Below are 23,983 nucleotides of genomic sequence, written 5' to 3'. Positions count from 1 at the left end.
AAGTTTGTTTTTTGTTTGTATTTTCATTCTGCTTTTTAATTGACAGGGATAAGTTAGAATTTTTTTTTTTAGCTCAGATGAGTTTTTAGTTAGAGGCACTTGGACTACTTTTCTTATTGGACCCTCACCTAAATCCTAGGTGCATCTTCTAGTGTGAAAAATATGGTAACTTCAGTCACAGAGTCCTTACTCAAGTGTCTAAACTGACAAGTGTTTATTAGTTGCCCTCTCAAGAAGAATAAGACACTATCTCATAATCTCATGTGTTCTGTGTATATCAAATGAGAGTTCCAAATTGTTAAATAAGCTATTCTGTTACTATGTAAAAATAAGACACTGTTGTCATATTATTCCATGAGTTACTCTGTAAACAGATGTGATATTCCATATCGAATGTCAGTATATAAAAACAAATAAACAAATAATAAAATAAATAAAGGGAAGATTACACAGCTGGGCCTTGGACTACTTGTCTGCTGACCAATTGTGCAACCACAAACGCCTGCGTGCAGCCACCACCGAGACCATGCTACATATGCCACTTCAGCCTCCAACTGTGCTGAAAGCACAGGGCTGAGCATCCCTGTAGAAGCCTGTTCTTGTGTCTTCTGAACCCGGCACAAGCAGGCATGCTGTATCATGCTGCCACACACCGCAGCCTGTAGACTTAAGGTAGACACCTCAAATATGTGCTTCAGTTGGATCTCCAACTTGCGGTCCTGAACATCCTTTAGAGCAGCCGAACCTGCAACCGGGATTGTAGTCTTCTTAGTCACCGCAGAGACTGCCACATCCACCTTAGGAATCTTTAGGTGATCCAGATTCTCTTTCAAAGGATAAACCGTTGCCATAGCCCTACCGACCTTCAAGTCTGCTTCCAGGAAATCCCACTCCCGGCTAATCAGCTTCTGAATCTTCTTAGGCAATGGGAGGATCATGCAGTCCATCCAGGACCGGATTCACGCCTTCATTGTCAGACACTTCCTGAGTCATCTTAACCCCCAATTTTTCCAACACCTGAGGAATGAGAGGGTGCTGCTCCTCTTTTTTAAACAGGTGGACTATCTGACTCATCTCCTTCTGCCAGGGGACCCTCATCTGGATCATCCATGTTTGAATCAGGATTCTGACCTCATCTGTGTCCAGCCCCTGCAGTGAGGGCCACATCCCCCTGCATCTTTTCAGAGTCATCCAGATCCCTGGGTTGCCCTCAGCTCCTGCGTGACGCAACCCCAAGTGCTTGAGCAGATCTCCAAACCTCCTGCCGACACCATCCTTGGCTGCTCGGAAGGGGCACTTGGCTACCTATCTCTGGATCTCTTCTCTCCTGCATCCTAGCCAGGAAGATGCTATGCAACAGCAGGCCAAACTCCCCCGGATCCTCGGTGGGAGGAGGCTACCTTACAAGTCCGCTCCCCCCTCCTGATCCTCCTAAGCATCCTGCACCACATGAGAGAAGGGAAGAGGGGAATCACTGGACTCCCAGCAGGGTGAAGATCCCTGGATATGATCCCCCCGGGACCGCATCCGAAGCCCGGGAGGCCCTCCATTCTTTTGATCCTCCCGCAATACACAACCAGTGCAGAGGGAGCAGGAATTAAGTCAGGCCGACCAGAGCCTGTAGGTCCTGCCAGCCGCCATGCATGATTTAGGCACCATGAGTCAATGGGTCCAAAACTCAATGCGGCTCAAGCACAGTGACACAAAGATAGGCTGCACTACATAACAGCTCCGCTGAGCCGTGCTATCGTTTCGGCCCAAGCGATGTGCAAAAAGGCCTTTTCTAACACAGCTTTCCCCGCCGGGGAAATTAAAACCACCCGCAGACACTCCTACCTTTCCCTCTTGCAGATTCCGGCAGCTCCTGCTTGCTGACCGCTCCGGTCACCGAGCCGCAGACTGAGTCCTTATTAACTTTTTTTTTTTGTAAAACAATTTACCAGAACAAAAGGATAGTTCCCTGATCAGAGACAGTGGCTAGCAGGAGGAGACTTCAGAGGCAAAGAGGGAGCCAATCCCCTGGCTATCAAGGCCTCCAGGGGCAACAGGCTGCACCAGTCAGGAATTTCCAACCCCAGTCGCCTGGCTCGACCGGGATGGCCCACAAAGGAACCTAGCTCCTCATGGAGCTCATCCAACTTCTCAAAATCAAAAACCTGTTCATTATCTCCCAAATTTAACTTTCAGACAGAACTGCAGGTTTGTACCTCTACCATCTTGCTGGAGACAAAGAAATACTGAGGGATTCAGGTGGCACTCTCGGATATGTAGCAGTGCCTCAAAGTTTTTGTTCTCTGCCTCCATCTGCTGGTAGGGATGCAAAACCCACTTGTCTGGACTGATCTGGGTATGAAAAGGAAATAGGGGATTCACATAGCAGCATGCGTGCACGAGCACCCGTTACCCATACTGCAAAAAGCCTCGAACAGTGCCAACATGGACCCATCTCTCAGCTCAGTAAAATATCACCAATAATTATTAATTCATCCTGCTGTCTATGGAGAATCCTATTTACTGGTTTTGGTAGTCTGGGGTATGTATTGCTAGAAAAAACTTCTGTTACCCAAAAAGGGACCAGCTGTGCATTTCTGATTTGCTATTTTAAAAAAAAAAAATCCTAATATTTTCTCTCTCTCCTCTCCAACCCCCATATCTATAGGTTTTGAATTTTTTGAAGCCAGTGCCAAGGATAATATTAATGTGAAGCAGACTTTTGAACGACTTGTGGATGTCATCTGTGAAAAGATGTCAGAAAGCCTCGACACTGCAGACCCAGCAGTCACTGGGGTTAAACAAGGACCACAGTTGACTGACCAGCAGGCCCCACCACATCAGGACTGTGCCTGCTGAAGTCTCCCTCCCATCCCAGCATCTTCTAGGCCTTCCATCTCACAAGGCCAGTCAAGTAGCTCTAGATTTACCCTCCTTGTTTTCCCCCTACTTAGCTGGTTCTGTAACTTGTGGATAAGTCATCTGTAGTGAGTTAGGCAAAGTCTAGCATTAGAGGACTTAAAAAAAAGGTTTACAAAAACAGCTAGATTCCCTCATTCTGAACAGAACACAAGTATAAAAATATCCCCAAATATCCTATCTTGTTGAATAGGAGATTGTTTTGGAAGAATTTTTTTTTTATTATTGTTGTGACCTGAAAACTTAAATGCTGAATTCATCTCTTATTTATTTAGTATTTAAATAATTTTACATTTGACCTTTGTCTCTGTAGGGTGAACTAGGTATTCAACAGCTCCAAAGGGAAAAGTATACAAGCTCTTAAGAGCTTCTTATGAAATCTGACTTTTTAAACAGGGTTCAACATATTACTTTTTAAATGCACTCAGCTGCCATGTTGAAGCAGGCTCAATTACTTAGCAGTGCTAGGTTTAATTTTCTATCTGTTTGAAGGCAGCTCCTCATTACCACTTTTGTAGATAGGGTTTTGCCTTTGCTCTCCTCCTCCTATGCATGCATGCCTGCATGCTGGGTCAAATGCTTAACCAGCAGTATGGTACTTCCATTCCCTATAATTTCAAGGTTTTTATATAAACCTACTGCATAGAATTAAATATTCTAACAGGGATGGACAAAATCCAATGTAGGTTTTAATTTGGAGTGTCTGAGAATTTTTTCCTATAGCTAGTTAGTATCTTACTCCTCCATTTCTCCTTTTCAAATCCCCACAGGTAAACTTACCTGTGTCAAAGAGGTTTTGTTGATAACTGTCCCTATGTCCAACATGGTTATTTTCCACCTGTTTAATAAACTGATTATACAAGACCTACTCTCCAGAAGAATGTTCTCTGCTACTTAAACCACTGCAACAATCAAGATAGCAGCTGCCCCCTCCTCCCCCAAACCTGGAAGTACTGCCTCCAATGGTATTAGCCTTGGAGCATGCCTTTCTGTAACATGAAGGTTAGACTACTGGTGCTTCAAAGCAGGCTGCTGGAAACAGGGAGTGGTGCATATAAATATTTCAGACATAGTTGGGATATCTTGAAAAGCTGGGATGGGCTTGAGAACCAGAACTATTGCTCATATACAATCTGATCTTTTCCTGCTGTCGTGTGGATGAGCAGATTAGCTAGAAATATAACTGCTCTGCTCTACAACCCTTACCACTCCCTCAGCGTTCTGCCAATACTTTCTTAAATTCAGATACTGTCCTTCTCTACCACCTCCTCTGGGAAGCTGTTCCATGCATCCGCCACCCTCTCTAAAGGAAACAGAAGCATTCTTCACCCAGGGACTGAGCAAGATTTGGATTTGAGAGCAGACAGAGAGAGAGAGTAAAATGAGACACAGTGCTGATCCATAGGAACCCAGGATTTCTTTCCCAACAGCACCTTAGTCTGACATGAGGAAGAGGGGAGTTGAGGCAAACCACCTTGCCTCTCTATTTGATCATGTCACTCTAATCCAGATTGTGTAAGTTTGCTAAGATAGTACTGCAGCTATCAACAGACAAGGAATTTTTTTTCCAAAATCTTGTCACTGTATAAAGAGATCCTACCTTCTTCTGCTGCTGTCTTCCTCCTTGTACATGGATCTGTAAATACAAGTAGCACATGCTCAGTTGTGTGCGCTACATGCTGTGTGCTGTGCCTGTGCTGCTTCTTGTATTTCTTTTAGCAAAGTGTTGTTAAAATGCTTGTGAATTACTTAGCATACAAGCCCACTCCACAAGTTCTGTAGCAGGTCTGAGCAGTGTTGTCTGTATACACTACAGGGGCGTTTGTTTAGCTCTTCCTATTAGCCATAGCTGCATACAACAATTTTAAACTAAGAGTAGATCAGCATTCATTATTTGATTTGACTGTTAGTTTGGGTTAGTACAAATGACTTTTGAAAGTCAGCTTTGTCAACCTTGTTTCCTCTAAGAGGAAACCCACACCATGAGGCAGCTTGTCAGCCTTACAGCTCTCACTGCTTTAGATACTGGTACCAGTATGCAACTGGCTGTGTCACAGCTTCTGGCAAGAATGTCCTAATAATTACCTAGGGCTAACAAGGTAAGCAGGAATGAATTCCGGTCACTAGCTGACTTCTTAAATCTCCGCATGTTTCAAATAAAGAACAGCAGCTGCTTCTCTCCCTCCTTGTGCTTGGAATGAAGAAAACAGACTTTTCTGCTCAATTACTACAGACCTTACACTTCCTGCCTCTTTACACCCAGTGATGTTTCTTAGGTGCAGAATGTGAACTTGTGAAAAAATATCAAAACCTGGATGCTTCCCCTTTCAAAGCAGTGTGTTTTCATTAACAAATACCCAACAAGAAATATCGAGACCTTATTTTTGTGATGTTTACTGATAGATATATAGAGAGAGAAATATATACACACACATGAATGGAAATAAATTATATGCTGTTCTGTAAAAAATTAAAAAAAAAAAGTTGTGTCAAAAGTACAAATTTCCTAAAAACACTGTATTAAAGATCTGTTGTGCAAATAAATGAGTTTACTGCTTACCATAAGCTTTATACACAAGTCTTATCTGCTGACACTACTATCAGTGAAGAGTTCATTCTCAGGGTGATGTCACCAAATGGGTTAGGTTTTGGGCAAGCCATGAGCGGAATGAATCTCATGCGTAAGCCAAGGTATGTTGGGAATGATCTCAGTCTCTCAAATTGATTGCTAATGCCCTTCTTAATACTTGCATTGTACCAAAGAAAGTCTCCTCCTGGCCTTCAGAAGATGTTTTTAGTCAGCCTGGTAGGACTATGGCAAATGCTGCCATGCAGAGGACCGGATTAATTCCCTAGCCTGGCTAGGTAGACTACAGAGAGAAAAATCTCCCTTTCTGCTATTCAGGTTATTCCTAAGATTTGCATCCCGTATGATGGATGCACATTTCATCACTATTCATTAGGGATATCCTGAAAACCCCACTGATCTACAGCCCCCCGACCCCTACCTTACAATAATGACTACTTTCAGGGCTCACACATTCCAGAAGGAGCCTTGGTTAGTGGCTGTGCTCTGGGCTAAAGTAAGTGGGAGGGACTACACTAAGGCAAAAAACCTTGATGTAGGTCTGGATGAAGGTACAGGGCATAGCGTTATAGACCAAAGAGAAATTGGTTCTTACCTGCTAATTTTCATCCCTGTAATATCACAGATCAGTCCAGACAAGTGGATTTATGCATTCCCAATGGCAGATGGAGGTAGAAAACAAAACCTTGAGGCACTGCTACTTAACTGAGAGTGTCACCTGCAGTCCCCCTCAGTATTGACCAGAACCCAAGCCAAGATTTGAACCAGAAAAAAAATTATTCCCCTAAAAATGGGGCGAACAAAACCCCCCAGGTTGGAAAACACCAGAAAACAAACTGCTAACCACAAACTCTTACCAACTGCTGAGCTCGAAAAGACCAATACGATCCTATTGAAAGAACTCTTCAAAAAGCATTCCAGTGAATACTAGGACAGTCAGTCTTTCGGAAGTACCACAGGGTGGGCCCTCTGGACTGAACTGTGGTATTACAGGAACGGAAACTAGCAGGTAAAACCCAATTTCCCTTTCCTGAACATACCTAGATCAGTCCAGATAAGTGGGATGTACTCAAGCACCCCTAACCTGGGCAGGAACCCGAAAGAACCACTCTCACCACACTCTCAAAGAAGGCCGCTTCCGGCGCACGCACATCCAAACAGTAATGCTTAGCGAAAGTGTGAAGTGAGGACCAAACCATGGCCTTAAAAATCTCTTGAGGAGAGACCAACTGACACCTGGCCCACGTTACTGCCTGCACACGTGTAGAATGAGCTTTAAGACCCTCTGGTACCACGCGGTCCTTAGAAACATAAGCCAAGGAAATAGTTTCTATCAACCAGCGGGCTAAGGAAGCTTTAGGTGTTTTCTCTCCCTTCTTAGCTCCACCGAACACAAAAAGATGATCTGATCGTCAGAAAGAATTGGTAACCTTCAAATAACACAACAGGGCGTGCTGTATATCAAATAAATGGAGATCTCTACCCATAAAGGAATCTCGGGCCCAGTCCGGAAACCCTGGCAACTCCACCGTCTGATTCACATGAAAGGCAGAGACCACCTTAGGAAGGAACGAAGGTACCATCCAGTTCAGAAACCTTGTTGGAGGAGATCCGCAGGAAAGGATCACGGCAAGAAAGGGCTTGTAATTCGGAAATCCGCCTGGCCGAGCAAATGGCAACCAAAAATACAATCTTCAAGGTAAGAACTTTTAAAGAGGCTCGATTCAAAGGCTCAAAGGGGGCCTCATAGAGGACCCTCAACACCAGATTGAGATTCCAGTTAGGACACACCTTCCGGATTGGAAGCTTCAAATGCTTTACTCCTTTCAGAAAACTGACGACATCGGGATGAGAGTCTAACGGCCTGCCCTGAACCTTACCCCTAAGGCAACCGAGGGCAAACACCTGAACTCTCAGTGAACTGTAAGCCTAACCCTTCGACAAGCCCTGCTGAAGAAAGGACAACATATGCAGAACTGAAGCCAACAGAGGATCTACCTGTTGAACACACCAGGTCTCAAACACCTTCCAAACTCGGATATACGCCATGGAGGTCACCGGGCGCCTGACCTGAAGAAGGGTAGTAATGACCGACTCAGAATAGCCCTTCAGTCGCAACAGTCATCTCTCAAAAGCCAGGCCGCGAGCAAAAGTGATCCTCCCGCTCTGAAAAGATGGGGCCCTGACACAATAACTCCCACAGATGAGCTAGTCGAAGGGGGCCGTCCACGGCCAGATGAACCAGATCCACGAACCATGGACGTCGCGGCCACTCAGGAGCCACCAGAACCACAGAACCGGGATGAGCATCTATGCGTCACAACATGCGCCCTATGAATGGCCACAGAGGGAAGACATAAAAAAGGATCCCCCTTGGCCACGGGGCACACCAGAGAGTCGAGTCCCACTGAACCGATGGCCCGTCTGCAACTGAAGAATCAAGCCGTTTTTGCATTGAGCCGCGTCGCCACGAGATCCATTTGAGGAACCCCCCCCACCGGGCACAAATGAGATTCCAGGCTTCCAAGGACAGCTTCCATTCCCCCAGATCCAGCTGCTAACGGCTGAGGAAATCCATCTGCACAATGTCTACTCCAGCGACGTGGAACACGGATCTCTTTTAGGTGTAGTTCTGCCGACGCAAACAGCAAATGCGCCTCCTGAGCCACCGCTTGACTCCTGGTGCCGCCTTGACGGCTGATATATGCCACTGTCGCTGCATTGTCAGAGAAAACCCAAACCATGTGACCTTGCACCAGCAGCAGAAATTCTTCCAAGGCTCTACGCATGGCCCTTGTCTCTAGTCGGTTTATGGACCAGGACCTTTCCGCTGGAGACCAAAGTCCCTGAGCTGAACGACCCAGGCACATCGCTCTCCAGCCCCTGAGACTTGCATCGGTGGTCACTACCACCCAATCCGGGATTTCGAAACTCCCTTCTCCAAATGGGGCTGGGATAGCCACCACGACAAGCTGGCTCTGGGTTCCTTCCCTAGCAGCAACGGGAGAAGGTATTGCTCAGACACCAGATTCCAGCGGGACAACAGGAATCTCTGTAGCGGATGCATGTGGGCAAAGGCCCATAGACCAGTTCCAACGTCGAGGCCATGGAGCCAAAGTCCTATAAGTAAACCAGACCTTCGAAACTTGGAGACGTAACAAATGCTCGACCTGCCACTGCAACTTGGCCAACCTGTCTGCCATCAGGAACACCCGGCCGGACTGGGTATTGAATCGGGCTCCCAGGTAATCCAGGGATTGAAACGGTGTCAGCTGACTCTTCGTCAAGTTGATCACCCACCCCAGAGAGTGTAACGTCTGGAGAACATGGTCCACTGTTCAAACACACTCCTCCTGTGACTTGCCCCGGATGAGCTAATCGTCTAGGTATGGTGCACTAGCACCCCTCCCTTCTTTAAGGCTGCCGCTATCACCACCATCACACCTTGGTGAAGGTTAATGGAGCCGTGGTAAGTGCGAATGGAAGTGCCCGAAACTGGAAGTGTTGCTACAGCACCTTGAACCGCAGAAACGTCTGATGACCCTGAAGTATGGGGGATGTGCAAGTAGGCTCCAATGACGCCAGAAATTCCCTTTGCGGATTTCTGTGATCACTGTGCGGAGTATCTCCATCTGGAAATGTGGAACCTTCAAGCTCCTGTTCACCTTCTGGAGATCCAAGATGGGACGGAAGGTGCCCTCCTTTTTTGGAACCATAAAGTAGACGGAGTACCGTCCTTGACCTTGCTCATTCCTTGGCACCAGGAGAATAGCCTCCAGGCTTAATCTCCACAGGGTTCCTTCCATGGCTTCCCACTTGCTGCCAAAACACAGTGCGACTCCAGAAAGGCATCTTTGAGCGAACGAGAAAACTAAGGCATAGCCGTCCCTGATCATCTCAAGTATCCACTGGTCAGATGTAATCTTCACCCTCTCCTTGTTAAAAAAAAAATAAATAAAAAATGGATAAATGGTCCCCCGACTGCTACTGGAGAGGAATGGGTGGGCCATCTCTCATTGTGATGTCTTACTGCCTCTGGCCCCCTGGCCAGATCCACCTCTGGAGAGTCGGCTGGAGGGTCAAAAGGACTGCTGGTGGCCAGCCGGCTGCTTAGATCCCAAGGAAGCCACTCCTCTTCCAGAGTGAAAATGCCTTGACTCCCGAAAACGAGAGCGACCAGAGAAAGACCTCTTAACATTCTTCCTGTCTTCTGGCCCTTAGTCTCTCCCAAGGTCTTCATAAGTTGATCCAGCTCCTCCCCGAAGAGAAGCTTCCCCTTAAAAAGCAGGTGACATAGCTGGGACTTGGACCACATGTCCGCTGACGAGTTGCACAGCCACAAAAGACGCTGTGCCGCCGCCGAGGCAATACTGCGAGCCGCTGTGCATACTAAATTCATAAAGCTTCAGCCACATAGGCCACCTGAATAGGAGAGTGTACTCCCGAAGCTGCCAGCTTCTGAATCCAACAGAGACAAGCACATTGCATCATACTAGCACAAACTGAAGCGCGGAGATCCAGTGTGGAGACCTCGAACATCCGTTTGATTTCAATCTCCAGCTTACGATCCTCCGCATCTTTCAGAGATCGAGAATCGTGGTCGTCTTGGTAACCGCAGAGACTTTTGCATCCACCTTAGGAGTCTTAAGGCGGTCCAAATGCTCCACCAACAGGGAGTAAAGTTCGTAACGCCTTTCCCACTTTTAAGCCCACCTCCGGCGTATTCCACTCCTGGCTAATCAGCTTTTGAATCTTTTTTGGAATAGGGAAAGCGCTCGGCGGACCTCTGATACAATCCAGGACTGTATTAACTCCTTCGCTATCAGACTCTTCCTGAGCCAGCTTCACTACCAATTCCTCCAAAACCTGGGGAATTAGAGGTCTCAGTTCCTCCCTCTTAAATAGGCAAACCACCCGGGGGTCATCCCCATCAGGTCCGGCACCTTCAAGGAGGGTCTTTTTGTCTTTACTGGCATCCGGAACGGGGGCGAGATCCCCATCTGGCTCATCCGGATCCACTACCGGAGAGGAGTCTCCGTCCCCCTGCGGATCTTCCAAGTTCATCCCATTCTCCCTGTCCACCTCTGGACGGTCAGGACAAAGCCCCTGAGAAGCGTCAAGGCCTCTTAGAGGAACCCAAGCCTGTCTCCCTGGATCTACACTTGGCTGCCTTCTTAGCCAAGAAAGCCTCATGTAACAGGAGAATGAATTTGGGCGAGAACCCCCCCCCCAGGGCCCAGAGGTATGCCCTCAGAATAACTGGAAGTCGAGCTAGAATCACCTGCTCGATGCCATGAACCACAGGAGGGGGGGGTTCATCATTAGCTGTCCCTTCACAGAAAGCATTGAGGTCCATAACCCCTGCGGAGGCTTCAGGAACAGAGACACTCACCTTGGGCTCTGCCCAAGCCCCTGAGGATCGAGCAGACTTCCTGGACTTCTGAGTCCTAGAGGAGGATCCCTCTCCTCCCCGAGCACAAGTAGTGCAAAGAGAGAGGGAAGTTTAGATACATAGACATGGACATCCCAGCCATTATATTAGACAACTTCAATCTTCACGTAGACTCGGTCCCATTAACTCCCAATTGTGAAGCCCTCCTGACCTCCCTTAATGCAATGGGTTTTAATCAAATCATAAACTGCCCCACTCACAAAACAGGTCACTCCCTCAACTTAATTTTCATAAACTCACACATACAAAACTCCCTAACACCTTCCAGTACCACCGTCCCTTGGTCTGACCACTCATTGATACAAGCCAATCTCTCCATAAACAACTCACCACCAACTCACAACTCTACAATCCAATTCAGAAAAACCTGCAACAAAGATGACTTAATCAAATTGCTTCCTGACGCCCTTAACGAACTAGACCTTACTAGCACTGAATCGGCCCTCTCTACATGGCACAACATCACACTCTAATAAAAGAGATCATATCACCCCAATCCTTCGTAACCTACATTGGCTTCCTATTAATCACAGGATCCTCTATAAAGTTCTCACAATCATTCACAAAGCAACATACAATCTTGCTCCGATCATGTTAAGCACCCAACTTCAACCTCACACATCATCTAGACCAATAAGAAGCGCATACAAAGGCACACTGCAAGCCCCACAGGTAAAATCATCACTGAGCAAAAGAGCTCTATCTTCAGGAGGCCCACACCAATGGAACGCACTCCCCCCAGATCTAAGACTAGAACCAAGTCATCAGGAGTTCAAAAAAAAGCTAAAAACATGGCTTTTCCGTCAAGCTTTCCCAGACATGTAATGCTACCTAGTCAAGACTATAAACCCAAATTTAGGGTAACTCACTGTTTTTTGCTATTACGATTTTTTCCACTGCACCTTTATTTTGAGCGCTTTCATCTTTTGTATTTATACTGTATTTACACTATATTTATATATTTATATTTATTTTCTATATAATATTTTATTATTATATTACTATGTTTAATTAGTTATTTGTTCTATCTGTTCCATTGTTATTGTTACTTTTCTATTGTTATTTGTTCTATTGTTCTATGTAAAGCCCCTACTCCTTTTGGGCATTTAAAAGTTATATGTAAACCGGAGTGATTTGTAGCTCCTACAAGAACTTCGGTCTATAAAAATTAAAAATAAATAAATAAATAAAATAAACAACATAGTAAACAAATACTGCCCCCTAATAACCAAAAAACTTGACCCATCCCATAACAAAAAAACCTGGTACTACAAAAACTTAAACGCGCCCTAAGAAACATCGAAAAAAATGGCGAAACAACCCCTCTCCCAGCCTAATATTTTATTTATTTATTTAAGGGTTTTTTATATACCGAGGCACGTTTGCAAAACATCACCTCGGTTCACAATGTAACATAACTTAGCAACAGGCTTTACAATAATAACATTTTTTTAACAGGGAGAGGGTTAACAAGGGCAGGAGTAGATAATACGAGAATTATATACATATGTACAAGTTAGTTTTAACAAGTGAGTTCATCAAAGCAGTCAGAGTAATTAGCAGGGGAAAGTATTAAAAGGGGAGGGGAAGAGGGGAGTATACCCCCAGAGGGTGGAGGGTAGGGTGAGTAAGTAGATGGGGCGAGAGTCAGTCGGGTGGTCATGTCGCATCTTTGGGGGGGGGGGGGGGGGGGGAGTCAATTCGTTAGTCAGGGTACGCTAGTTTGAACAGCCATGTTTTAAGATTGTGCTTGAATTTTTTGTGGCAAGGTTCCTGGCGTAGTTGGGAAGGCATTTTATTCCAGTGGGCGGTTCCTGCAATGATGAATGATCGCTCTCTAAAGGTGGTATGCTTCATGAGCTTGGGAGAGGGAGTCTGGAGTTTGGCCTGGTGAGGCGTTCTTGTGGGGCTGGTCGGAGTGTGAAGCAGGAGATGTTCTGGGAACCATTGCATGTCGTGATTATGAATGGCTTTGTGTATAAGCGTGAGTACTTTATATACTATCCTGGAGGTTACGGGGAGCCAGTGTAATGATTGGAGGACGGGAGTGATGTGGTCATGACGGTGAGTATTGGTAAGGATGCGTGCAGCAGCATTTTGTAATAACATAATTGTGAAGGGGGAGGCTCCACATAGGGAGCCTCCCCCTTCACAATTACAGAACCACGATTCTTAAAACCAAACGTGACTTCTACTCTAAGAAAATTCATGATTTCCAATTCAATGCCAAAGTCCTCTTCTCCTGTGAGGCCGGCCTAACTTAAACCTCTCCCCCCCTATATCGGATGAAGACTCCCAAGCCAAATGCAACGATCTTGCCCACTTCTTTAATGACAAAATCACTAACCTAACAGGGAACTTTCCCCTCAGCTAACACGAACGAAATCTCTCTCCCAAAAAACCGAAACACGATTCTAGACCACATCCTCCATAGAAATTGAATCAATCATAAAAAAAATAAACCCTGCAACACACCCAGCTGATGCTATCCCCATAAAATCCCTAAAAACTATACCTAACTTACTGGCAAACCCCTATCCGAAATCATTAACACATCCCTAACACATGGAAATGTCCCAGACAATAAAACAAGCCATAGTCAAACCCATCCTAAAAAACCCAGTCTGAACCCAGAAGAGCCAGCTAACGTCAGGCCAATATCCAATCTCCCCTTCTTAGCCAAACTCCTTGAGAAAGTAGTAAACCTCCAACTCACGGAACATTTAGAGAAACACTACATTCTATACCCTTCCCAATTCGGTTTCCGCCAATTCTTTAACACTGAAACTCTTCTAATCTCCCTGACACACTCCTCAAAGGAATAGACAAGGGACAATCTTACATCCTAGCAATGTTAGACATCTCAGCAGCCTGTGACCCCATCAGCCACAAAATTCTTATAGACAGACTCTCTGAAATTGGCATAACAGGCACTGCCCTACTCTGGTTTGAATCCTATCTAGCAGACAGACACTATAAGGTCAAAATAGGAAATAGTGAATCTGCACCTATCAAACTAACCCGAGGCGTGCCCCAAGGTGCCTCACTATCATTTACTCTTTTCAACATATACATGCTGCCCATATGCAAGCTCCTATACAACCTAGGTCTCACACACCATCTTTGCAGATGACATCCAAATTCTAATCCCTATCACTGAATCCATTACTAAATCTCTCCAACTCTGGGAAACTCATCTCACCGCTATCAACCAACTACTTACCCAATTGAATCTTGCCCTAAAATACATCTAAAACCGAACTCCTAATATCTCACAACCCAAAGGAAAAGACCCTGACCGATTTCAACTCCCACCATCCTAAACACTTGATCACACATTATGTAAGAGATCTAGGTGTCATCTTAGACAGCAAACTCAACCTAAAGAAATTCATAAACACTACAATGAAAGACTACTACAAACTAAATGTACTAAAAAAACTAAGACCCCCCTCCTACATCTAAATGACTTCCGAACCGTCCTCCAGGCAATTATCTTCTCCAAAATAGACTATTGCAACACCATTCTACTAGGTCTCCCAGCAACAGCCCTCAAACCCCTCCAAATGTTACAAAATGCCACTGCCAGAGTCCTGACCGACACTCGAAGAAAAGATCATATCACACTCATTCTAAAATACCTCCACTGGCTCCCTATCCACTCCAGAATTCTCTTTAACAGTCTCTCAATAATACACAAGACCATACACAACCAAAACATACACTGGTTAAATGACTCCTTCCAGTTCCAAACCCCCAAAAGACACACCAGATCCGCCAACACCGGTACCATACACATACCCTCACCTAAACTAACCCACCTCAACTCCACCAGAGAACGAGCACTATCCCTTGCCGGCCCTTCTATCTGGAACTCAATGCCCCCCGAATTAAGACTAGAACCCAGCACACAAAATTAAAAAAAAAAAAAAAAAACCCAACCTAAAAACCTGGCTATTCAAACATTCTTCTCATAACACCTCCCCTCACCTTCCAGCAAGACATCTAACCCAAGTATCTATTGATAAAACACCTGTACAAAGTTCCTCCCCTTATTGCACCCATGTTTTACTGACACAAAGTATATAAAAAATGCATTTGAATTGTTTTAATCACTCTCTGCGCACCCTTAAACCCCCCCCCCCATCTGTCTTCAACCCACCCTCCCTTAATTATGTGGCTGTCTCTTATAATGTTGAGATGTAATTTCTTATTCTTAATACCTCAAAACGTTTATCTATTTGTTCCTTGTAAACCGGTGTGATGTGCAAATGAACGTCAGTATAAAAAAGCAATAAATAAATAAAATAAATAGATAGGCCGACCACACTCCACAGGCTTTGCAAGGCGCAACCCAGTAGCTTGTCCACCATCACACAGCCCCTGCGGGAAAAATCCAGGCCAAAATGGTTGCTCCACGTGGTCTAAAGGCTGCCAGAGGTGCTGCCACGCTGAAACCTGAAGGCCTGGAGAAGAAGCAGCAGAGAAGAGAAAAGCCGCACGCACGCCAAAAATAACCCACTGAACGAGGCGTGAACTGGCGCATCGGAAAAAGGCCTATCCTCCCCCGGGGGGGGGGGGGGAAACCCACTGTCCCCGCCCCCCCCGGGCCTGCCTGCTCGCGGCACTACTGTGCAGGCCGACCGTCCCACTGAGCCTCGCTGCTCCTGAAATAAGAAATTTTTTTTTTCCCTCTGGAAACTTTAAAGCACCAAAAGCTAAAGAGAAAGAAAAGCCCCACTTGGGAGGACACTTTCCTGAGCGGGTCAGCAGCAGCTAGGAGGGTTCCTCAGGGCACAGAGAGGGAGCCAGTCCCCTGGCTATCAGGGGCCCCGGGACTTAGGGACTAACACCGGCAGAGGTATTCGCCCGGCTCGACCTGAGGGATGGCCCGAAGAATGCCACCTTGGGGAGCCCTTTCCAGTCTCCAACGCCAAACAAATCAGGACTGTAGGGATGCACCTCTACCATCTGCTGGAGACAGAGAAATACTGAGGGACTGCAGGTGGCACTCTTGGTTAAATAGCAGTACCTCAAGGTTTTGTTCTCTGCCTTCATCTGCTGGTAGGAATGCATAAACCCACTTGTCTGGACTGATCTGGCTATGTTCAGGGACAGAGGCTAGGCCTGATTGAGTTTGAAGACCAAAAATGGAAAAACAAACATATTTCATATGAAACCTGGTAGACAGCAGCAAATAAGGCCCCCTTAGCCCACCCAGACAGTCTGATTGCCGCTGCCTATATTACAATTTATAAATATTGCAATTAAGTAGTTGTGTTAGTATCCTGATGTTCTTCATCCTAAACTCTTTTGGAAAGGGCAGATTATAGGTGCAAGAATAAAGAAATAATGCTATGTAAGAATACTGCCCAGCTGTCAGCTATACATCCTTGAGTGTCTACAGCAGTTTGCTCCTTAGCCAGTTTAATTTTGCTATCCCTTTTTGGTACTTTGTCACTGCAACCTGGTTTCAGATTTGGCTTTCAATAAATTAACACCGCAATGGCTCATTTTAAGTAAGAATAATGTTCACTGGGCCATACACAAATCTACTTTCTTGGATCAGCCGGGTACCTGTGCTGCAGCCTGGCTTCTGTCAGAGATAGGACACTGGGTTAAATAGAGCATGGCTTGCCTTATGTTCATATTTAATACATGCAAAGATACCATGGGATGAGAAACATGCCTTTATGTTGATTTATTGAAGTTTTTTTTCCTTAAAGGAACATAAGAGGGACAAACTCATTGTGTCCAGCATAATCCTAGAGCAAGGGTGGCCAACTCCAGTCCTCAAGAGCTACAAAACAGAGCAGGTTTTCAGATAAAATTTGCTTATGTTCTTTCAGTTAGATTGGCACACAGGGCAGAAACTCAGGGCCAAACCTTTTCTATTGCAGGCTCTGTACGGGGGATCATGCTCCCTGCGAATTTACAAGATGTTTTCAACACTTGAAAATGATGTGAGAGTGTACTGTGGTGCTATTACTTTCTGGATTGACTGCTGTTTAATATAAGATGCATTGCTAGTCAGCACCTACTGCAGTAGCTCATGTGTTTGATTGTTAATGTGTATCTAATTTCATTTTATGACCTTTTTAAATTTGTGCTCTGCAGAGAGTTAAGATCTGCATAACAGTCCAATCTCACCCATATGCATTGTGGATAGCCTGAAAACCAGACCAGTTTGTGGCTAGAGGACTGGTGTTGGCCACCTCTGCCCTACGCAATTACTACATTTTGTGCACAAACTAAAAAAAAAAAAAAAAAAAAAAAAAGTCAACCATACTATGCTGTGCTTTTAAAATAGATTTAATGCTTGTAACTTGGTTTCTACTTTAAGACAAGAAAATCTGTTTGCTCCAGTCTAGAAAAGGGACTTCAGCATGCAGTCTAACAGTATATAACATGCATCTTACTTACATTAGTAAAGTTCTAGCTCTGCAGTGATAGCTGGAAAAAGCAGCAGGCAGCCTTAACAGCAGAGTTTTCTGCCACCTTCCAGATCACCACAAGGATACAGCTACCCCGAAAAGTGCCAAATTCAATGGCTTCCTTTACTCAAGCCAGAACTATAAATGTCTCTCCAACATAAATTTAAAAAACAGGTACTGGGAGCTACTGAAAATCCTCCATCTGTTGCCAAAACATGTGTAAGCCCTACATTTAATGGGGACAATGCTCAAACTCCCTACAATGCTTATTTTTAAAGGGAAACTCTTTGGAAAATCAAATCTACAACCTGCTATGGGTACTCACAGTAAGCTTGGGCAAATAAAAGAGGCCATTTTATATGAGTGAACATGTTTACCTGTGTAAAACCTTTTGAAACAGCTCTCATTGTGTTTAAGCATGTGATATATTTTCTTACCCATGGAAGACGGCAGCACTTGAGCAAGAAACAACCGTGTGCTGTAGAAATAACTGAAAGCCAAACTGACATCTGCAACCTAAAAGACCTTCAGTAGTTGCTAAAAATTCTCATTTTACTTGCACTTTTAACCGAAGCACCAGCCTTATCAACATACAGTTTGTTACTATCCTCATTGTCAAGGTTATGGGGGGGGTTAGTTGCACATCAGCTACACCGTGGTAGACAGCAACCTGCAATGTGCGGTCCCAATTCACACAAGCACAAGAACGTTCCACTCTGCTTTAGTCAGGAGAACAAAGTCAAAGGCACAAACCTCCATCTGATGACTAAACGTGTATTTACTGAGTACTGCTATAGGCCAGAAACTATTTTCTTCTTGTTTTGAGTGCTGCCAGCTAACCCTGGGAAAAACTAACACTGAGGGTACCATAGAGAAAAAAAGTTAACAATGGAGAAATTACTTACCTGATAATTTTGTTTTCCTTAATGTAGACAGATAGACTCAGGACCAGGGGATATTGTGCTCTCCTGATAGCAGATGGGAGACTGAGTCAGATTTCAAAGCTGGCGTCACTCTACATATACCTCAAGGATCCTCCCTGTCCCCCACCCTTTTCAATATCTACCTCCTCCCCCTGTGCCAACTGTTAACAAGTCTCAACCTTATTCACTACATTTACGCAGATGATGTGCAGATCCTGATCCCCATAACGGAATCCATTACCAAATCACTCTCGATCTGGAACAACTGCCTACAATCTATCACTAGTCTCCTCAACAGTTTAAATTTGGTCCTCAATGCTAACAAGACTGAACTCCTCCTCATTTCCGCCAACCAAGACAACTACCAATCACAGACCCAACATAACCACGCCCTCACTCACACTCAGGTTAGAGACCTCGGGGTAATACTTGATAACCATCTTAACCTAAAGAGTATGATTAATACTATTACCAAAGACTGCTTCTTCAGACTACAGGTATTAAAAAGACTCAAACCTCTCATATTTCCACGACTTTAGGACAGTTCTTCAATCCTTGATATTTGCCAAAATAGACTACTGCAGCGCGCTCCTCACAGGACTACCCAGCTCAACCATTAAGCCGCTTCAGATGATACAAAATGCTGCTGCCAGAATCCTAACAAGCACCAACCGGAGTGATCATATTACACCCATCCTCCGAAATCTACACTGGTTACCAATCAACCACAGAGTCCTACACAAATCTTTATCTTTAATACACAAATCCATCTACGATCTCCTTTATCTCGACCTTGAAATTCCATTAAAACTCCATACTTCTAATAGGCCAATGAGAGAAATATCCAAAGGAACACTACAAGCCCCTCCAACCAAAGCCACGCGACTCATTGCATCCAGGGACCGAGCATTTTCGACAGCAGGCCCAGCTATCTGGAACAACCTCCCTGCTGAACTCAGGCTGGAACCTTGCCTGCTAACTTTTAAGAAAAAACTCAAAACGTGGCTGTTCCGCCTAGCCTTCCCAGAACCTTGGGATACACATTAGACGTTATCTCACGATCAATTATACCTCCCCTCCTCTGATTACCTGGACAGCATGGATACCAACTCTAACATGTGGACTAACTCTAATCTGAACTATCTCTAGTCCGGAATTTGTTATTTCTCCTTTTAACTTAACTTTATCTTTTTTCTTCAAGCTACCTAAGCTTCCAAGTTCACGGTCCTCGTTTAATGTAACTTTGTCTCTTCCTTTACCTAGTTTTTTTTACCCCTGTTCGATGTAAACCGTCCTGATATGGACTCAGGACCAATGGGATGTACAAAAGCTACTCCCTGCCAGGGTGGGAGGCTACCCTTGGCCCACTTAATACTGCCCTTGGAAGGCTGTGTCGTCCCGGGACTGAACTTCCAGGCGGTAGGACCTGGAAACGGTGTGTATGGAGGACCATGCTGCCGCTCGACAGATCTCGGCAGTCGACAGCAGCTTGGTTTCCGCCAAGGAGACTTCCTGGGCCCTTTTAGAATGAGCCTTAACTTGTAGAGGTAGGGGCTTTCCTGCCTCTGTGTAGGCCACCTTGATTACTTCTTTGATCCAGCGGACTATGGTCGCTGGTGAGGCTGCTTCCCCTTGTTTCTTCCCACTGTGAAGAATGAACAGGTGGTCTGTTTTGCGCACAGGTTCCGGTCTTTCCGGGTATCGGGCTAAGAGTCTGCATACGTTTAACTGGCGATGAAGGCCTGAGTCTTCAGAGTCCCTATGTTCATCTGGAGATGGTAACGAGATGGATTGGTTCAAGTGAAACTGGGGAACCACTTTCGGTAAGAAGGAGGGAACAGTGCGCAGTTGTATGGCTCCAGGCGTGAAGCTAAGGAACTGTTCCCGACAGGATAGTGCCTGATGTTCGGAGGTGCTAGAGCTGAACATATTGCCACCAAGAATGCCGTCTTCAATGTTAAGGGATGTAGTGACAGACCGCATGTTGGTCTGAAGGAAGCCCCCACTAGGAAGTCTAATACTAGATTGAGATTCCATAGAGGCACCGGCCGCTTTAGGGGTGGTCAGAGTTGTTTAACCCCTTTCAAGAAACAGGACACATCTGGATGGGTTCATAGCTTGATACCGTCCGCTTCGTCTCTGAAGCAGGCCAGCTCGAATTCACGACCCACCCGAGATCCTGCAGTAGACTCTTGACTCTGCTGGTCACCTGTCAGCTCTCTTCTGGAGAGTTTGTCCAGATCAGCCAGTCATCCAGGTAAGGATGTACCAGGATTCTTTCCTTTCTCAGTGCTGCCGCCACGACCACCATAATTTTGGTGAAGGTCCTGGGGGTGGTTGCTAGGCCAAAGGGAAGCGCCCGGAACTGGTAATGGTGGCCCAGTATTGCGAAGCGCAGGAGTGCTGGTGATCCTGATGGACTGGGATGTGAAGATAGGCTTCAGAGAGGTCCAGGAGGTTAGGAACTCTCCCGGTTGTACTGCTATTATAACAGAACGAGGAGTTTCCATGCGGAAGTGAAGTATCTGCTGACAATGGTTGACGTTGTTGAGATCCAGGATGGGCCAGAATGACCCTTCCTTCTTGGTGACAACCCCTTCTTCATACTGTCCTGCAGGAACTCCAGGATAATGGGAGCTTTAGCTGTCTGCGGGAGAGTCCCGCAGTTGTCACACCAGGCCTCGAATACTCTCCAGATCCGTATGTAAGACAGGGATGTGGAGAACTTGCATGCTCGGAGCAGGGTGTCAATCACTGCCTTTGAGTAACCGCACTTCTTCGGGCTAGTCCTTTCAAGGGCCAGACCGTAAGAGAGAATCGAGACGGATCTTCATGGAGGATTGGGCCCTGCCGGAGAAGGTTCCTGTGTGAAGGTAGGTACAGAGGGTTCCCCGCAAGTAGTCTTCGCATGTCTGCGTACCATGGTTGTCTTGGCCAGTCCGGGGCAACTAGTAGAACTAGCCCCCTGTGATGCTCTATCTTGCGGATGACCCTGCCCAGTAATGGCCATGGAGGGAAGGCATGCAGGTGGTCTTCCTCTGGCTAGGTCTAGACAAGAACATCGATTCCTAAGGATTGTGGTTCTCGTCTGCGGCTGAAAAACCTGGGAACTTGGGCACTGAGATGGGTGGCCAGGAGATCTATGGCTGGGAGAACCCAGCGATTTACTATCAGTTGGAAGGCTGTGGCCGACAGCATCCATTCCCCCAGGTCCAGGGTGTGTCTGCTGCGGTAGTCTGCTGAGACGTTGTCTTTTCCCACGATGTGGAAGGCTGAGATCCATTGAAGGTTTATTTCTGCCCATGCCATAAGAAGTTCTATTTCCAGAGACACCTGCTGGCTCTTGGTTCCTCCCTGGATGTTGACATAAGCAACTGTTGTGGTGTTGTCTGACATTATCCTGATTGATTCTCCATGGAGTCTGTGGCTGAATCTCAGGCACATTAGTCTGACTGCTTGTGTTTCAAGGCGGTTTATGTTTCAATCCGCCTCTTTCTTGTTCCACTGTTCCTGGGTTGTCAGTTCCTGACAGTGGGTTCCCCACCCTCGCAGGCTCGCATCCGTAGTGAGCAATATCCAGTTTGGTGGGGATAGGCTTACTCCTCTGCTTAGGTGGTCTTCCTGTAGCCACCATTGGAGCAGGGTCCGAACCTCTGCTGGTAGTTGGAGGTGAATTGAGTAGTCCTAGACAGTGGGTTCCATCGTGACAGCAGGGAGCGTAAGTGTGGTCGCATATGGGCCCTTACCCACAGAACGGCCCCCAGGGATGAGGCCGAGGACTTGATGCATTGGTCATCAATCATCACAATTGTGCCATCAATTTCCTTCTCATAGGGGAACGATAAAATAGATGGATTAGCTCCCAGTATTTTGTTGGGGCGCAGGAACCAGAGTTATTGCCTTCAGGCTGAGTAATCTTGTTAGAGTGGCTTCCACTGCCAGTCTTTTGATATGGGAGTGGTAGGGGGACATAATAAATTTGTCTCAAGGAATGCAGCGAGACTCCAGAGAGTAACCTTCTCAAATGATGTTTAACACCCATTTGTCCAATGTGATCTCAACACATCTTTGGTAAAAGAGGGAAAGTCGACCTCCTATTTCCTCTTACTGTGGATGGATCGGCCCCTTCTCATTGGGGGGCATGGCTGGAGCCTGCTCCCGGGCCTGTTCCTCTCTTGGTCTGTTGGTGCCGAAAGGACTGGGGCCTTTCAGAAGGATGGGGTGCTTGGAACTGTGAGTTCCTGTAGGGCCTAAAGCATTGAGAACCTCTGCCCCTTGCTCTTCTGGGCAAGGGGCGCTGGGATCTTTAACTCCTGTCTTCTGGTAGCCAAGGCAATGGTGGTTCGCCCCACTTGCTGGCTAACTTTTCCATTTCATTTCCGGATAGGAGATCCTTTTTTTTTTTCTTTTTAAAGAGCATTCTCATGAGGAGTCGTGTCAGCAGGCCAATTTCACAGCCATAACTGTCTTCTGGATGCCAATACCAAGGGTACTCAGGCTGAGGTACGCACTGGGTCTGAGCTTGCGTCCGTTGGAAAGCTGCTACAGGTTCCATCGTCTCGACAGTATACATTCCGGAGTTATTTGCCTCTCTCGAGAGGAGTAAGCAGGAACGTGCCACCAGTGCGCAGCAGTAAGCAATCTGCAGTGTCATTGCTGTTGCGTCAAAGGCCTGCTTAAGGATGGACTTCTGTCCTGAGTGTCCTTTAATGCAGCCTCTCCCTCTATGGGAATGGTTGTTCGCTTTGAGACAGCATAGACCATGGCGTCCACTTTTGGAAAGCACAGGCTGTTCCTTGGCCGCTAGTTCCAGAGGGTATAAGGCTTCCAAAGTCCTACCTCCCTTAAAGTTGGCCTCTGGGGCATCACACTCCAGGTCAACCAGTTCCTGGATGGCTTCCATCATTGGGAAGTAGCATGAGGCTTTACGAAGGAACACCAGAATGGGCTTCTTTAGTTCCGCCATAGGTTCCGTGCCTGGAAAACCCAGAGTCTTCAGAGTCTGGGAAACAAGGGCTGGTAATTCATCCTTGTGAGAGAAACGAAGCATGGTTCGGTATGGTTCCAGGTCTGGAGGGATTTCTCCTTCTTCCAGAGAGCCATCAACAACCTATTGCAGCCCCTTCTGAGGTATCCGGGTCCCTGCCCGGGAGTGTTTTGTGCTTCCAGCAGGGGATGAGCCTGTGCTGCAGCCAGGGCTGATTGAGCCTGTACAAAGGCTTGCAGCCATTGGAAAGGATTCTAACCAGCGTCCATGTTAATCCCAGGGGGAGTTGGAGTAGGGGCCCCCTGAGGTGCTCTCCTGTGGAGAAGTCTTCTCGGAGTTGCATAGGTCCGGGGAGCTATCCTCCAGACTCTCCTCATACTGAGACGGACCAGGCTTTGGTCCCCCTTGGGCTTCTTTACAAGGCCGACACAGGCAGGCCTCTAGTTCAGGCTGCGTGGTTCTTATGTGGCAGACTGTGCAAAGAGAGAGCCTTTTGGCCTTCTTAGACGCTGGTGCCATTGAATCTATGTCTAGGCGCACGAGTTTCACTGCATGAGAGGCTTTGTGTGCGTCCGTAGTTATGCGCCGGGTAGTATTTGTGCGCGGCCTGCGCAGGGAGTGCACTCCACTGTGCGCGCGGCTAACTTGTGGTCGAGGCTGTAGTTAGGCGCACGGTAGTATTTGTGCACG

General features: G+C 46.3%; 2 protein-coding genes across 8 annotated transcripts in view; one reads left to right on the top strand and one right to left on the bottom strand.

The window, feature by feature from the left end:
* Nucleotides 1-5,462, top strand: part of RAB3A (RAB3A, member RAS oncogene family) — a 136,475-nt gene extending 131,013 nt beyond the window's left edge. For all 3 annotated transcript variants that reach the window (XM_029614339.1, XM_029614340.1, XM_029614341.1), the window contains exon 5: nucleotides 2,660-5,462. In XM_029614339.1, the coding sequence (XP_029470199.1) occupies nucleotides 2,660-2,850 (191 nt within the window). In that variant the 3' untranslated portion in view covers nucleotides 2,851-5,462. The remainder of the gene's footprint in view (nucleotides 1-2,659) is intronic.
* The window catches only part of MPV17L2 (MPV17 mitochondrial inner membrane protein like 2), a 169,369-nt gene that overhangs the window by 36,810 nt on the left and 108,576 nt on the right, over nucleotides 1-23,983 (bottom strand). For 4 of the 5 annotated variants that reach the window (XM_029614343.1, XM_029614342.1, XM_029614345.1 and 1 more), the window contains one exon: nucleotides 4,511-4,546. The exons of the other annotated variant lie outside the window; for it this stretch is intronic. In XM_029614343.1, coding sequence (XP_029470203.1) covers nucleotides 4,511-4,546 — 36 coding nt within the window. The remainder of the gene's footprint in view (nucleotides 1-4,510; nucleotides 4,547-23,983) is intronic. 5 annotated transcript variants of the gene reach the window in all.

The sequence above is a fragment of the Rhinatrema bivittatum genome, chromosome 8 (genome assembly GCF_901001135.1).
Source record: "Rhinatrema bivittatum chromosome 8, aRhiBiv1.1, whole genome shotgun sequence".
In the NCBI taxonomy this organism is placed as follows: domain Eukaryota; kingdom Metazoa; phylum Chordata; class Amphibia; order Gymnophiona; family Rhinatrematidae; genus Rhinatrema; species Rhinatrema bivittatum.
The sequence above is the reverse complement of the archived record's forward strand: the minus strand, read 5'-3'. Positions and strand labels throughout refer to the sequence as shown.